The sequence below is a fragment of the Salvelinus sp. IW2-2015 genome, linkage group LG8, assembly GCF_002910315.2.
Source record: "Salvelinus sp. IW2-2015 linkage group LG8, ASM291031v2, whole genome shotgun sequence".
NCBI lineage: Eukaryota > Metazoa > Chordata > Actinopteri > Salmoniformes > Salmonidae > Salvelinus > Salvelinus sp. IW2-2015.
The window spans coordinates 41007376-41024544 of NC_036848.1; the positions used below are offsets into that span (position 1 = coordinate 41007376).

Here is a 17169-nt window from a genome sequence, read left to right on the forward strand (position 1 = left end):
TGTGTCAACACAAATCAGACAACTAGTGTCTGCAACAGTTGGTTAACTCAGGTAACTGTACCTCTCCAGTGAGATCCATCATGACAAAGAGCAGAGCCTTGAGGAAGGTGAGTTGGTTCTGCAAGACCCAGATGAGAGGTAGTCTCTCCATCAGGAACTTAATGGACACAACACCGCCCAGCTTGGCGTACCAGGCCTGCTCATAGCAGCATGCACACAGACGCTCCACGATGTATGAGAACAGAGGCAGCTGGCACGCCTGGGGACGGAGACGAGAAGGGAGACGAGGGGGAATAGAAAGATTAGCAGAATTAACTCATAGCAAGCACTTATTCACAGACAAAATTGAAAACACTTACAGTAATCAAGAGTTCACATCCTACTTAAAACATATACATTTTTAGAAATCACCACCAACACGCATTAAAGTGATGCAATCCCACTGGTAAACCCCCAAGCCCCCTTTCTCACCCTCTCCTTGGACCCCAGGATGATGGAGGCTACATCGAAGATAACAGCCAGAGCCACCTCTCCTATTTTACACAGCTCCTTTTCCTCGTAGGCCATGCAGATGGCGATGGCGTCGATCAGAACCAGCGGATCCATGCCCTTAGAACCGTTCTCCTCACTGTGGAACATAGCTGTGTTGGGCTGGCTGCCCAACTGGTAGCACTGCAGCAAGAACGGACCTGGGGGTGGGGGAGACCAACACAACAACCATGAGGAGCATAGAAAAGGAGGAGAAAAGAGTGAGAGAATGAGATACCGAAGGACAGAGACAAAGAGCTGGAGAGCTTCCAGCCAAATTAGAGAAAAGAAGAGAAGGGTGGAGAGATGGTCATGTCCAAAATCTGAGTGGGACAAAAACACAGGGAGAGAGCAGAGAGAAAGATTCATTCTCTCACCACACTGCTGAGCGACAGCCACCATGGTGTAGTGTCTGATGAGGCTGGCCACAAAGGGCAGAGCGCTGGGGCGGAGGTCCTTAATGACAGCAGACATGAATGCACCGGTCAGTGCCTGTTCAAAAGTCCTGCGGGCCGGTGTGTCCTGGGCCTTGTAGCGGTGGGAGATGATCACACTAGGGATCCACTTCTCTGTGAAACTGGACACACCGCAAAACACACTAAATGAACATGCCGCCATAGGACATTCAATAGACAAAAGCAAATGACAAAACACTCCCATTAACATTTTCCTCAGTGTTTCCCCTAGGATTATTTTCAGGAGGGGAGAGTTAGTGGCGGCCAAGATTTAGCAACGGCTGTGCGCAGCTGCTGAATGCATATACGGGAAACACTGGATCATATGACATTAAAACTGTAATGCATCATTTACAGGGCCAGTCACATCATGTTTTTATCCTGCGGTAAATCATCTGTTGTCTCTGCCAGTGCCTAATAACCCTGAGGACCGACAGACAGAGACAGTCTTTGTGCCTGACTGGTTGGTATCTGCCTCCCCGTCTCCCCCGACTCTCTCACAAGGCTGTGTTGTTATTTAGCCCTGCTGAAGGGGACAGCTTGGTGTGTATTGTTATATAGCCCTGCTGAAGGGGACAGCTTGGTGTGTGTTGTTATATAGCCCTGCTGAAGGGGACAACTTGGTGTGTGTTGTTATATAGCCCTGCTGAAGGGGACAGCTTGGTGTGTGTTATTATATAGCCCTGCTGAAGGGGACAGCTTGGTGTGTGTTATTATATAGCCCTGCTGAAGGGGACAGCTTGGTGTGTGTTGTTATATAGCCCTGCTAAAGGGGACAGCTTGGTGTGTTGTTATTTAGCCCTGCTGAAGGGGACGGGTTGGTTTGATTGAGAGGCTGTTTTCTCCATGCTTGAGCTTATGTTTTATAATGCCAGATGCCATGGCTACCCCTGATGGATTGCTCCATTTCATTATCACCATTTAAAATACTTTTGCTTTAGGAGAGGGAGAGGCTGAGAGGGGAGAAGAGGCGGGAGGGATTTAGGGGAGGGGGGGGCAGTTAAGACTGCCAGAAATTTCTGTTCATTTACAGCCCCTGCCACTCTGATGGAGCTCCATTCTCACTTCTTGGCATTTGGTGATATTAAAGAAAAGCTGATGCTGTTCACTGAAAGGCCCTTTTCACAGTGACCAACCGGTAAGACAGAGAGAGAACAGAAGTCATGAATCAAAACATCTGACAGAGGTGGGGGGGGGACGACTGTGTGGAGCAGGGAGGAGTGTAAACAGAGAGGGGAAAGTCAATTAGCCCCTGGTGAGGATCAATGATAGTAATGAGACCCACTCTCCCCTCTGTCTCTCTCTGCCGAAGCATCTATCAGTAATCAGCAGCTGTAACACTTCAGACAGAGCTGATGAAGCAGCTTAACACGTGATGGAAGATATGAGAGAGGAGGGGCAAAGTGGAAGGGAGGGATGGAGAGGGGGATATATGGAGATTAATTAGGGCAGAGGGAGAAAGACCTCAAGTCATATGGGGTTATGGGTGTGTGTGTAGTCTTACTTGGGGTGAGCCAGTAGCTGGTACAGGGCGTGTTTGTTGTCGTCCAGGCTTGTCATGGCAACCAGGAAACACTTGATGACCTCCCAGGCCTGCCGTCTGTAGTACGGCTCCGTGTTGGCACTCTTCAGACAATCCAGAGCCGTCTCTATAGCCTGCAGGGGAAACACACACAGAGAGAGGTTTACCTTCCAACATCCATACAGACAAGGCTTCAAAATAAGATCCTACAGTAAATCATTTAATTGACCATGGTGGATTCATTATAAGATGAAAGAGCTGGTTTTTGTCAACTTACAAAGGACACTTGACACGCAGTAAAACCAAATGTAAATGTTCAACACTAGTGTTGAGTGAATAGTGCTTTTTGAAGTCGGTTCGGTTTGATTATTTTTTAAATAATCACGGTTTTCGATTTTTGTTGTTTTTTACATGAAATGCATTGTGTGGGTTGAATGCTGTAACAGAATCAAACAATGAATAAAAGCCTCATGATGGTAGTGACTGTCCATTACTGCTTATCACGTATTAACCATCATTTATTCACATTACTTAGGGCCTACTTTAATCAAATATTTCAGTTGTGTATATTAAAATGGTTTTATATGATATTATTTCATTCCAAGTCATCATCTCATCTCTATAGAGCTGCTGCCTACTTTGTCTGACAAAATCACTATTTTAGTAGTTCTTCAAAGTAAATAATGCATACTTTTATGACTGCCGAATACCAACTATCAATCACTTATCTCTACCTGAAAATACATGATCTAACTCAAAACAACAGCTTTCTATCCCTCTCGATCACACATTCTTCTGTCTCTTCTCTCAGGGTCTGCCTGACACTACTATAACAGGCGTTAAAGAAACACACAGACCGGCACGCAATGGATTATGGTCATTGTAGTTTCAGGTTCTCTGAGCGAAACTATGTAGCATTTTGTCCTGTTGGAAACTACAACTCCCTAGTACAGATTTACCGCTATAGAAACTACGCAATGTGCGCATTGAGCTTACAGAAAAACCAGAAGGAAATGGAATTCAAATAATTGAACTGATGTTCATCAATTAGTTGTTTAAAAACAGAAATATAACTAACATTTTGGTTATTCGCTCAGCACTTCTCAAAACAACCCTTTGAACCAAGTTAACAAATGTAATATAATATAATCAATTGAAACTTAAAATAATCTGTGTAGAACTATAAATACCCCAGGGCTCAAGACTAACATTTCCCCATGATTTGGTGCCCCCCCCCACACAAAAATTGAAATCTGCATCACACAAAAGAATACATTCAAGTCATCATCTTGTGAAAGTGATCAAGTAATTCCCAATGCCTTATTAAGAAGGCTAATCGACTACTGAGATTGTATTCAATAAATAAGGTGTTACATCTAACATGTCAAAGCAGGAATGAATGATTCTAAACCTAATGCAGTGAATGTTTTTGGTATATCCAGAGATAGGTTTTGTTATATTTTACTGTCAAAATAGGGCTCCAGAATATTCTGTTTTTTTGTTGCCTTAATCTTTATGTTCACTAACATTATTAAATACTGTATAGGCCTAATTCAATGTGCTAATTCACCACCTGAGGAAGTGGAAACTCAAAACACGTGATCTAGATGGCCAACTCTAAATATAACACCTTCTTCTAGTAGGCACAATAACAGCAAACGCAATGTCCTAAAAAGAAACTTTGCAATGGCCAATACGCAATTCCCCATGCACTCCACATTTCAAAGCCATATCAGATATCATGATCGTAAAACAGGGTGCTTTGAGCCAAGGTTATAGTAAACTAAAAAAAGAAGAACAAGAACACGTGAGTAAATGGAAATAAAATGAACAAACCCATTTGAAAACATAAAACTTATAATCTTTGGCTCTAACCAACTAAAATAAAAACCAATCATGAATTATGTTCAGTTGTAGTGTTGATGTTTTCAAGCGTCTGAATCTGGCGGGTCAAATTGAGATTACCGTTAAAATGATGAAGTCAAATTCACGAGCAGCACCGCATATATTGGGCGTGTTTAAAAATGGTAAGACTAAAGTAACCGACTGTAGACAAAAGTCAGGGAGCGAAGTCGGGTGAGGTGCATCTGCGACAGCCAAAAGTCAGACACTAATCTGGTTTTCCAACAGCAAGGCGCAGATCAACATGGCAGTGTTGCCATTGTTTATAAAAGGTTCTTCATAATGTCAAAATTTAAATAAAAACATTTATTCCCATATCACACACTCAAACCATAATATTATGTGTTTACATTGTACAATCAATTAGCGAGACACAGCCTTAAATATATTTGAATATATCCATTGTACACATAAATTAGTCACATCTGGGAGAATTTTTGAATTTTATCTAACCCTAACTCGCACAGACAAGTAACAGTGTCACAAAATGCGACAAAATGGTTGCAGACTGGAGCCCTGTACCCTGTGTAGAATAACAACCCTGCTGCACTCAGACAGTGTGTTTAACTCATGCCTGAGATCAGCGCTATGCGTAACCTGTCATGGAGAAAGAAACTCTACACATGGTGCCGGGCCCGAGCCCAGCAGAAGCCATTTCAACTGCCAGATTATGATCTGACAAACCAATGCGGGCCGGACACTTAGAGGGAGAAAATGAACTAATTAACGCCACTCAGAGAGAGGAGCGAGGGAGAAAGAACAAGCGAGAGGGATGGTCTGTCTGGTGGAAGAGGAAGGAGAAGAGGAGGAGAGTGCATAATTGAATTCTACTGGCTTAGCCCTGTCAGCACATTAGGGCTACACTGCTACTGGCTGACATGCACTCATCCCATCTCAACAAAGTACATAGATATAAAGACAAAGACATTAGAAAGTGTTTTGAATAACGAGAGACTCAGACGCTTTAAATAGACAGAGTGTCTCACTTCAAAAGGAGGAGGCAGGGGAGAGAGAGGCAGCCGGCGGAGATAAAGAGGATGAGGGAAAGTGGGAGAAGAGAGAGCAGGAAAAGAAGGGGACAAAGGGAGAAAATTTGTGAGAATGGTCAATAGCAATGGTGTCTTTTTGTAGGCACTAACTCCGCCACGGCTCTTTGGTCAAAGCCTATAGGGAAATTAATAGTTTTTTCTTTTTTGGGGGGGATAAACGCCAAAAATAAGGTCTGTGGTAAACCTCACCTCAGACCTTATTTTCGGCATTTATCCAAAATCCCCATTCATTTTCCCCATAGAGATGGCAGAACGAACCAGAGATAACTCATTTCCGGATTTTAAGACTACAAGCTGGTGAGCTCTATAGAGGAAAAAACACCGTCCTTCTAGTCATTACCATCCAAATAAATTTCAGGATAAGACAAATGATGTAAATACCATTAAGCTACGGAATTCTAGAGAAAGGGGACTGTGGCATCCATCTTTGGAGCGTCAACTCAATTACAAAAATGACAGTGTGCATGTGTGTTTCACTATTAGCAGACAGAGATAGAGTCATTAGAAAGCAAATAATGCGTCTTCATCCAGGGTTCTGTAGATTGATTATTCATGCCTGGAGCAGAGATGAGGAGCCCATAAGGACGCATGATGTCTTTAATTACATGGGGAAGACAGTCTTCTCTCACAGAGAGAAGCTCAACTCTGACAGGGATTCATTAACCCTCAGAGGAACGATCACCCTTATTCTCGCTACTTCCACTGTTCTCTAACTACTTTCTCTTCTTTGTAATCACATTGAAATAGAAAAGGAGAAAGGGGTGGATAAGTGGAATTAACGGAAGGGTTTTGAAGTGGTCTCTTGCCTAGATTAAAAAAATGTTGCTCACTAGAGTTTTGCTTTGTGACTTACTGCCCAACACAGCACAGTCGAATACCTTAACCACTACTATAATCCTAAATGGCTACCATACCAAGCCCCATTCACACCCGTAATGCCCGACAAGTCACATACCTTCTCCATGGGCAGTTGTATAGAGGCCTTGCAGTCAGTGAACTCTGCCTTGATGCTGGGTCCCTGAACCTCAGTCACCACGTACTGCAGTCTCTGGGATTCCTTCAGCATCTTCCTGTTGCTGCCGCCAAACTTCCCCAGCACCCGGTACGCCACATGGCTGATGGTCTCAGCTGGGTTACGCAGCGTCCGCCACAACGCCTAGAGGGGGGAAGAGGGGTCAAAGGTTAGGAAGTGAAAGCAGAGACTGGGATGTGTGTATAGATTGAATGTGGGGGGGAAGGGATGTGTGTGGGCACGCTTCTGTTGTGTTTGCTTGCTTGTATTTGTGCCTGCATCCGTGTGTACGTCCTTACCTGCATAAGCTCTGCTCTGACAGGCTGTATATGATCGTAGAGGAAGTCTGGCTGCAGGTTGTCCACACAGAGCTCCAGGGTGCGGAGGCCCTGGCTGACCAGCGTCTGGGAGCCATTCAGAGCAGAGACCAGCGGGTCCATCAGCATGGGCAGGTAGGGCAGCAGGGAGCTCAACCTCACAGGCACCGTCAGACACAGCTCCACAAACAGATCCTTCATGTGCTGCTTATGGAGACCACTCTGGAGCATGTTGAGGCCTGGTGTAAGGAGAGCGAAGGCGAAAGTGAGGAGAGAGGACTGGAGACGTGCTGTAAAGCAAATTCCTGCTTGGCATCCACCATGTTTTTTTTTACCCATCTATCCTGTGTCTTCAGATCAGTGCATATTAAAAGACATGCTACTAACTTTAAAAGCTACAAAACAATATTGGAATTTATTTTTTGTGTGTGGCGCAAACTACCCTGCAGCAGGTTGGGTAGTAGGGGCAGGAACTCCTGGTAAAGCAGGTCATGGCTGCCTCCACCAATTGAACGGAAGAGAGCCCTGAGAAGCAGGAAGTAGTTGTATGGTTCCTTAGCAGACTGTGCCAGTTCCATGGAGCTGTTCACTATCTTGTGGAGGTGGGGCTGGGGGAAGGAAGAGACATGATTTGTGTTTGACATCGATACAATTTAGCCTTCAGACAAGACCAATGTTGTTTCCTCTGCATTTCAATTCAGTCAGGATAGTTATCTAAACAACCATTGTCAATTTAGGACATGGCTTCCAAGAGGAAGAGGCATCGAAACTATGCTACACGATTTATGAAAATAAACATCACCCTAACCTTGAGCATCTGCTCGTTCTCAGCAGCGAACAGCGAGACAGATCCGAAAACCAGTTTGAATAGCTTGAGGTAGAGGTTGGACAGCTCTACGTTGGAGCCCATCTCAGGTAGTCTCTCCAGAAGGTACTCCACCAGGATCGTGGCAAACAGGACCGACGTAGACAGGTTAGCAAGGAACGAGTTAGCCACGATCTGGAAAAAGGAGATGGGGAGGGTTTACACATTAGTCCCCAAACAAAACCAATCCTTTAAAAACATACACACATTTCATTGAAAGTTATCTTTAGTCTAGGACTAGACTTAATCTGGGTCCGGGAAACCGGCCCGAAATGTTCAATTAAACCCAGATCTGAAATTGCTCTTAGAGCCCTGAACAAAAGTAGTGCACTACATTGCAAACAAGGTGCCATTTAGGACACACCACCAGAGAGTGTGGTTACCTGCAGGGCGTAGTTCTTGGAGATCCTCTCCACCATGTAGGGGACTGTGGTCTGGAAGATCTCCTTGAAGGTGAGGGGGTTCATCATGGTGAAGACCCCAGCAAAGTGCTCCAGCACCTCCTTCTCCTCCTTCATACGCACCGTCTGACAGTTAGCCACTCTGATGTACGTCTGCTGGTTGTTGGCAATCTGTACCTAGCCAGGAGAGGGGGGTGGGGCATTGTTATATTACAGTTATTACAGCAACCCTGATCTATCTGTACCCTGTACCTAGGCAGGAGAGGGGGATGGGGCGTTGTTATATTACAGTTATTACATCAACCCTGATCTATCTGTACCCTGTACCTAGCCAGGAGAGGGGGGTGGGGCACTGTTATATTACAGTTATTACAGCAACCCTGATCTATCTGTACCCTGCCCTGATCTATCTGTACCCTGTACCTAGCCAGGAGAGGCGGTGGCTTTTATATTACAGTTATTACATCAACCCTATCTATCTTACCCTGTACCTAGCCAGGAGAGGGGGTGGCGTTGTTATATTACAGTTATTACAAACAACCCTGATCATCTTACCCTGTACCTAGCCAGGAGAGGGGTGGGGCGTTGTATATTACAGTATTACATCAACCTGATCTATCTGTACCCTTTAACCTAGCCAGGAGAGGGGGATGGGCGCTGTTATATTACAGTTATTACACAACCCTGATCTATCTGTACCCTGTACCTAGCCAGGAGAGGGGGTGCGTTGTTATATTACAGTTATTACATCAACCCTGATCTATCTGTACCCTGTACCTAGCCAGGAAGAGGTGGGCCGTTTTTATATTACATGTTATTACACAACCCTGATCTATCTTACCCTGTACCTAGCCAGGAGAGGGGGGTGGGCGTTGTTATATTACAGTTATTACATCAACCCTGATCTATCTGTACCATGTACCTAGCCAGGAGAGGTGGTGGGCGCTTCTTAATATTACACCCGCCCCCACCTCGGCCCCCCCCCCCCCGTGGCCTGTATTTTACGGTAACAGGCACCCTATCAATCTCGACGTGGTACCTAGCCAGAGAGGTGGGGCGTTGTTATATTACAGTTATTACATCAACCCTGATCTATCTGTACCCTGTACCTAGCCAGGAGAGGGGGGTGGGGCGCTGTTATATTATGGCTATTAAAGCAAGCCTGATGGTGGGGCGCTGTTATATTACGGTTATTACAGCAACCCTGATCAATCTGTACCTAGCCAGGAGAGGGGGAGCTGTTATATTATGGTAACCCCGAGTAATCTGTAGCCGAGGGCGGACGGGGAGCTGATATTAACAAGTATATACACTGTATGGCTCTTGTTACACCCTGGACTTGATAGTGGTACGACCTGGAGTATCTACATTGTATGGCCCTGGTTACACCATGGGCAATGTACCTAGCCTGGAGGGGGAAGAGAGCTGGTATACACATGTACAGTATATAGTGGTATGACCCAGAGTTTTCTATCTGGTTATATCCTGATCAATCTGTAGCTAGCTAAGAGGTCAGTGGAGCTCTCTTATACACAGTGTAATGTATACATGTATAATGTATGGCTATATAATTATATCTCCATAAGACAAAGCCCTACTGGTACACTGGCAGTTATACCTGGTAGATGTCCAAGGCCTGCATTGCGTATTTCACCAGCTTGATGTAGATCTGAGTCTCCTTGGGCTGAAGCTGCTTGTTAGGAATGAACTGGGCCTCTGCAACACAGAACACACAATAGGAGTGGTAAGCAATCAGTGATGTTAGTTTATCCTGAGTTATCTCCATGAAATGAGGATGGAAATCAATGGGGGAAAAAGGGTCAATCTTGACATCGTAACTCAAGTGTCCATTTCTCCTCTGAGTGTAATATAAGGGCCATTTTTCTGGCTCCTCACCTCCAGGAGCCTTGCAGGAAGTGATTCCCCAGGTGATGGTCTTCACCCCACAGACCAGTGTCTTCACCAGGCTGCGACAGTCCGACACCTGGAATGTCTGCTTGTCCTCCTTCTCTCCCAGCCGGTCGAAGGGGGTGGCGGGGGCGGGAGGGGCGGGGGTGACGGGGTTAGGGGGCGCAAGGGGAGGCAGGGCAGGGAGGACAGGGGTGGCTGGGAGGGCAGGAGTTGTGGGGACACCGGGTAGCGCCCCCTGAGGTTCGACCACACCCATCTCTGACTGGGGCTTGCACTTCTTGAAGATGGTTGCGAGCTGGTAGCGAGCGATGGTGTGGAACTTCAGCACAAACACCTTGAGGAACAAGGAGATTGAAGATGTATTGAAGTCAATGTCTTGATAATCATAAAAGGAACATAATCTTCTTACATGGGGAACCTAGAGATAGTATAAAAGGCGCAGAGTTGATTTGTGATTGGGCACAACATTTCCTTATATGCCCCATTCCTTATAATTCAGTCTGTCGTTTCCCATCTCTCTTTACTTACTTCCAGCATTCTCATCAGTATGTCCCGTCCGTTGCCGTTCTCCTGTTCACTCTTGGAGCGGATGCAGTCGACCAGGTTAAGCAGAAGTTTGCAGGACATGGTCTGGATGCTGCTGGGGAGAGACTCGTCATCTATGTTCTTGGCAAACAGCTGCACGGCCAGAGACAGGTCTGTGAGAGGCAGGTTCTGACGCACGTGGTGCACCAGGTCTGCCAGCGTGCTGTAGGCCAGGGGTCTGGGGGGAGAGGAGTTGCAAAAGTTCACCACTATCAAAACAGAAGGTTACATTTTACGTTACATTGTCTGTAGGGGAGAAAGGGTTGAGTCCAATCACCAACTACCATGTAGGCCAGTGGTCTGGAGTGACAGGAGAGAGGGGAAGGGAGAGGTCAGAAGAGTTCACCATCAAATGGAAAGTTTTTACAGTTTACGTAACATCTCAGTCATTTAGCAGACACTAAAGGCTCTTATCCAGAGCGACTTATAATCAGTACATGGAAGGTGCCGGAGCTTTAAAGAGCATTAGAAGACACCTTTTCCCTTTTTTTATACTCCACCAGCCACAGATCTGCCAGGTCTGATAGCTACGGCTTGTTTCACATGGAGACTAATGAAAGATGAAGGCTGGTGTTTGATGAGAGGGTGGCCTTACCTCAGTGTCTCCCGGGCTGTGTAGCCAGACCCGATCAGTATGGACTCATCAAAAAGTTTGTCCATGCAAGGGATGAACTCTGCAACACAGAATGAAAATAAAGTGTCAGAATTAGTCTGAGTGAATGAGTTTGCATTTGTTTGTGCATGCTTGTGTGTGCATGTGTCAATGCGTACGGCTGCGAAGGTCTGTGGTGAGGATGTGTTTGGCAGCGATGAGCAGTTCCTTGCGTAGATGGGCTGTCTCCGAGGGACAGTTGGTCAGCAGCTGCAGCATGCCCTTTACCATCTGCTGGGAGTACTTCCCTACCAGGTCCTGGTCAGAGGGACACACAAACACAATATAGTTCAGAAAGTTCCATGAAAAAACTGGCATTAAGTACTCTATGTGCCAGGTAAAGACAATACAGAAAAGGAAATGAGAAATTGAACACAGGCACAGGAAGTGAAAAGCTCAACATGGGTATATGTACCTGGTAAATGCGGATGATGTAGGCCAGGAAAGACAGGGTCTTGATCTGAGCAGCGATAAAGTCAGCATACAGCTCCTTGTTATACAGCTTGTGTTGCCTGAAAGTTACATGTTAGGGTTTACAATAACTCCTTACATACAAAGCAAACAATTCCACTGTACCCTTAATAATGATTTATGCTTTAATACCATTTCATGTTCTTGTGGTTGTTTAGCAAAAAGAACAATTATGATTGTCAAGACAGAATCAAGACAGACTCAATCGCACACACAGGCTTCTTACCTGGCCTGAGGAGAAACCTGCAGCATGATAGTGTTCATGATGAGGGGGACAAACTCAGACACCACGTTATGGATGTTCAGTTTATACAGCTGGTACATGAGCACCACTATGATAGGCAGCTCAGCCAGCACCTTCAGGGACAGGGACCCCCGTGGGATGATGGTGTGCTGGAGAAACAAATAAACAGGAGAAGACAGTCAGGCAAGGGCAATGCCAGCCTATATTCAGGATCGGTACAACAGTATGGAACATTCAGATAGAAATATACTGTGTAGAACAGACATGATTCAATGATGAATCACATGAGCTCTGTGCCTTACATTTCTACCTGGAAAACGAGCCCTGGTCTGAGATGCTTTGCCAGTTCTTCTACACCACCAAGTGGTAATAAGAGGAGTTACAGACAGTTGATAGAAGTATCCAGGACAGGTCTACTCACTGTGCGTGTTTCACTGTCCTCCCTCTCGGGGGCAGTCTTCACCAACACTGAGGTGATCATGCCCACCATCTCAGGAGAAGGCACAGTGTTCTCAGCTATCACCTGGGGATTCTCAAAGTACCGAGCCTGAGAGAGAGCAGGGACAAGAACAGAGACAGGGAAAAAAGACAAGAGGGAAGGAGAATGCAAAAGTGAGAACATGATTCCCACATCCTCAGGGACCAAACATTTCCCCACTCAATAATCCACCTGCTTTTCTGTTGTCTTACCACTACTTTAGGCAGCTCCTTATAGATCTGCTTCACAAAATCCAGAAAGTGATGAATCTGAATAAAAGATTACAGCAGACAGTTAATATCTTGATCAGAGGAGCACAGTTCAGCATCCAGACATGGGCTCCATCACAATTCATCTTTGCTTGATTCCTCACATCTTCTTTCCTCGCTTTATTCTCAAAACACATTGGAGAAGAAGGAATAATGGAAAGAGGAATTGAGATAGAGTCATGGGAAGACACTGTAGGCAGGTCTTCTGTTCATCAACACAAAGTGAGATTGGAGAATAGAAAGGTTCTCACCTCTTGAGAGATCTGTGGACGGAACTGTTTGTGCAGTTCAATAATGATACGCAGGCATATCAGCACGTTCTCCTCGCTCTCAATCTGAAAGCAAACAACGAGCGATGCAATGCAAAGACAACACTGAGTCAATCAGTTCAGGTTAGGGACAGATAAGTATCTGGACTAAATACACTGAGTGCACAAAACATTAAGAACACCTTCCATGACAGGCTGACCAGGTGAAAGCTATGATCTCTTATTGATATCACTTTCTAAATCCACTTCAATCAGTGTAGATAAAGGGGAGAGGAAGGTTTAAGAAGGATTTTTAAGCCTTGAGACATGGATTGTGTATGTATGCCATTCAGAGGGTGAATGGCCAAGACAAAAGATTTAAGTGACTTTGAACGTGGTATTGTAGTAGGTGCCAGGCGCACTGGTTTGAGTGTGTCTAGAACTGAAACGCTGCTGGGTTTTTCACACGCAACAGTATCCCGTATGTGTCAAGAATGGTCCACCAAGGCCTCCCGGGTGGCGCAGTGGTCTAGGGCACTGCATCGCAGTGCTAGCTGCGCCACCAGAGTCTCTGGGTTCGCGCCCAGGCTCTGTCGCAGCCGGCCGCGACCGGGGGGTCCGTGGGGCGACGCACAATTGGCCTAGCGTCGTCCGGGTTAGGGAGGGTTTGGCCAGTAGGGATATCCTTGTCTCATCGCGCTCCAGCGACTCCTGTGGCGGGCCGGGCGCAGTGCGCGCTAACCAAGGGGGCCAGGTGCACGGTGTTTCCTCCGACACGTTGGTGCGGCTGGCTTCCGGGTTGGAGGCGCGCTGTGTTAAGAAGCAGTGCGGCTTGGTTGGGTTGTGCTTCGGAGGACGCATGGCTTTCGACCTTCGTCTCTCCCGAGCCCGTACGGGACTTGTAGCGATGAGACAAGATAGTAATTACTAGCGATTGGATACCACGAAAATTGGGGAGAAAAGGGTATAACATTTTGAAGAATAAAAAAAAAGAAAAAAGAATGGTCCACCATCCAAAGAGCATCCAGCCAACCTAACACAACCGTGGGAAGCACTGGCGTCAACATGGGCCAGCATCCCTGTGGAATGCTTTCGACATCTTATAGAGTCCATGCTGACGAACTGAAGCGGTTCTGAGGGCAAAAGGGGGTGCAACTCGATATTAGGAAGGTGTTCCTAATGTTTTGTCTACTCAGTACGTGTGTGTGGGGTGGACAAAACCTTTCTGATAGATTTCTGAAACTATTGGTTCCTATGGAACATTCCACCACCACACAATTCCCATCTCTCAGCAAACAGGCGTTCTCAGATCTTATCAGTTTTACTTTCAGCGCCCAGAGTGTTTTAAGGTACATTTATCAGACACACTCGCACGCACTCAGTCAGTCACTCACCATCACAAATACACTGTACCTTACTCTGGACTAAAGCATATCGCTCTCATCACATCGCCTCTGCTGAAAAGACGATATGCAACATAAATCATATCTGTCATAGACGCGAGTGACAACTTACCTCCAGGAAGCGAAACATGACAGACAGAATGTTCTTGGTGTGAGGTCTCAGGTGTTCATTAGTTGGGATCCGGTGGATGATCTCCAGCACTAGCTTCCTCAGTTGCTGTTTTAAAGTAATACAAGGTGAATCTGATTCTTGTGCATTCTTCATGTTTAAATTGCATCTGTCCTTAAGCAAATAAATATTTAAATTATTTAATGTCCTCCTACCTGTGTGGGCTTCTCCTGCAGGAACTGCACCTCTCCGTCCTGGAGGAAGGTAAGGAAGCGAGGGATGATGTGTTCCAGGAAGGTGGAGTACTGTGGTGATGATGTCACATTCTGAAAAAGACATCACCAACATAAGACCAGTTTTCATTATGTAGACAAGTGAACAGTGTTGCGACTTACAGCTGTAGTAGAAACACAGACAATGGGTATACCCATTCTAGTTATCCTATGGTATAAACTTACCTCAAAGTTCTCGCTGACCTCCTGCATCATCTTCAACTTTGTTTCATCAGCTGAGTGTTGGAGGATACAGTAACAACATTAAAACAGTTCATATGACACAATGAGTCATCATATACTTCTCATCTCTTAGCAGACAGGGACACTCAGATCTTATCAGTTTTACTTACAGCGCCCAGATTGTTTTAAGGTACTTTATCAGACACACTCGCACTCACTCAGTCACTCACTCACAAATACACAGTACCTTATTCTGGACTAAAGAATATCGCTCTCATCACATTGCCCCTGCTGTAGAGATTATACCTAAACCTTAGATTACTGAATAACTATGCCCACAACTCACCAATAGCACCTACAGCTACAGTATACATCAAATCACACAAATAATTTTGTTTCTGAGCACAGGAGAATTCTCAGGCTCATGCTGACTCTCAGACTATGGCACACTCAACTATCATAGTTTCTCATTCACTTACGGGTGTTGTTGTCCGTGAGAGCTGCCACAAACTGCAGGTACTTCTTCATGAGGGTTGTCTGGTCCACCACCGTTGGGCTGGGGGTCGGCACGAAGGCCATGGTTCCCGCCGGGAGAGACAGGGTTACGATTGTGTAGAGCAGACAAGAGTCTGCACCTATCTCACAGAGAATAAATGTGCGCTGCGTGTGAGAAAATGGAAGAAATCAGTAACAATATGACATTTGATTTGCATGAGTAACTAACATACAAAACAAGTCAAGTGAACGTGTCAACAATTCTCTAACAGGCAAACTCTCTATAGTATGACAGCAAGGAACCGCGCAGTCTTTGTATACTCATAAAATTACAAATGTATTCCCCGTATGACCATTTCCAGCACTATGGTCAGTGAGCAAATGCGTACGGCTGAATTTAACTGACCGAAATGTATACTATTCAACCACAGGGATCTAGGATTCAACTAGCTAGCATAACATACTGTAACGACCCTTGGTTTATAAGTCGTTACAATACTGGGTCGGCAGGTAGCCTAGTGGTTAGACTAGTTACCGGAAAGTTGCTAGATCGAATCCCCGAGCTGACAAGGTAAAAATCTGCTGTTCTGCCCCTGAACAAGGCAGTTAACCCACTGTTCCTAGGCTGTCATTGTAAATAAGAATTTGTTCTTAACTGACTTACCTAGTTAAATAAAATACTAGCAACGTGCCTCTAGTTCAAGTCAGGCACACAAAGATGACAATCTATAGCATGCAAGTGGTAGAATAAAATAGATAAACAGTAAGATATGGATATTTCGAACACGGACAATCCTCGCATAATTACTGCTATAAACTACACACATTAAATCAAACTTAGAACGTGACCATATCAGATGCTTTAGTCAAAGACAAACTCTGTGGTTTAGTAACCAGGCTAGCTAACGTTAGCTTGCTTCCCAAAGAGAAAGAAACCACTCGCGCTAACCCCTCACATCCCCGTTTAGCTAGTATGGCGACAAAATAAATATATTTTTTACTTTTTGAGTACGCATTCGCTAGTTAACGACTTCATCATCCCAAAATGAGCATGCAAAGCAAAATATACATTATATTTTAAGGAAAGTAATTGAAAAAGAAAGCATCCCATTTAAACTTACCAACTAGCACAGACAGGAAATAGTACCTCTGTGACTTCCGGTCTCCGAGAGCCAGTCTGATATATGTACACTTTTGCACTTTACTAGGATAATAATTATATTCCCGTATGCAATTCTTTGAAACATATGTTTTATATATGCATAAATAATACCGTAATGTGATATATATTCAGGTTCCTTCAACAATCCTCATCAATATAGTACTTGGCGGAATGATATTCAGGAACGGCTTGATGTTGTAAGACCATCGTTTTCGATGGTCTTTTTCTGCTCTACGGATTGTTACTAGGCAAACAATTATGCGGTAAACTGCGCAACGCATGCAGTGGAGCGCGCCAATGTAGCGTGAAGTTCTGGGGGTCTGCCCACTTGGGTCTGTTGCTGGCTGTGTGTTTAGGTTGCATAGAATTATAAAATATAAATATAGACAATGTATGCATGTGTCATATATTTTTTAAGTATGTAGCTATGTCTTTCTTTTTTTAAGCCAGCATTGGCCATTAGCCCCTATAAAGATCAATTTACAAGAAGTCAGTTTGTGATTATAGGCCTACGGTGAATAATGTCCCCTGTAGTAATATATCCAATATAGCAAGCACAGTTCAGTCCTATAGTCCTTGCTTAGATGTTGAAACAAATCCTTTGCCACAAGATGGGAATAGACCATCTCTGTTTGA

At 45.0% G+C, this 17169-nt stretch overlaps 1 protein-coding gene across 7 annotated transcripts in view; it reads right to left on the minus strand.

The window, feature by feature from the left end:
• The window catches only part of trrap (transformation/transcription domain-associated protein), a 77387-nt gene extending 60854 nt beyond the window's left edge, over positions 1–16533 (minus strand). For 4 of the 7 annotated variants that reach the window (XM_023993394.2, XM_023993392.2, XM_023993393.2 and 1 more), the window contains exons 1-24: positions 16493–16533; positions 15356–15536; positions 14880–14929; positions 14637–14747; positions 14425–14529; positions 12913–12996; positions 12605–12661; positions 12336–12461; positions 11897–12063; positions 11615–11711; positions 11319–11457; positions 11143–11221; positions 10491–10725; positions 9948–10296; positions 9670–9767; positions 8034–8228; positions 7594–7785; positions 7228–7393; positions 6768–7024; positions 6412–6612; positions 2488–2639; positions 906–1105; positions 472–689; positions 62–259 (exon numbers count right to left, since the gene is read on the minus strand). In XM_023993394.2, coding sequence (XP_023849162.1) covers positions 62–259; positions 472–689; positions 906–1105; positions 2488–2639; positions 6412–6612; positions 6768–7024; positions 7228–7393; positions 7594–7785; positions 8034–8228; positions 9670–9767; positions 9948–10296; positions 10491–10725; positions 11143–11221; positions 11319–11457; positions 11615–11711; positions 11897–12063; positions 12336–12461; positions 12605–12661; positions 12913–12996; positions 14425–14529; positions 14637–14747; positions 14880–14929; positions 15356–15455 — 3576 coding nt within the window. In that variant the 5' untranslated portion in view covers positions 15456–15536; positions 16493–16533. The remainder of the gene's footprint in view (positions 1–61; positions 260–471; positions 690–905; positions 1106–2487; positions 2640–6411; positions 6613–6767; positions 7025–7227; positions 7394–7593; positions 7786–8033; positions 8229–9669; positions 9768–9947; positions 10297–10490; positions 10726–11142; positions 11222–11318; positions 11458–11614; positions 11712–11896; positions 12064–12335; positions 12462–12604; positions 12662–12912; positions 12997–14424; positions 14530–14636; positions 14748–14879; positions 14930–15355; positions 15537–16492) is intronic. The other 3 variants (XM_070444942.1, XM_023993390.2, XM_023993389.2) reach the window with 2 other exon arrangements.
• Positions 16534–17169: the final 636 nt, after the last annotated feature.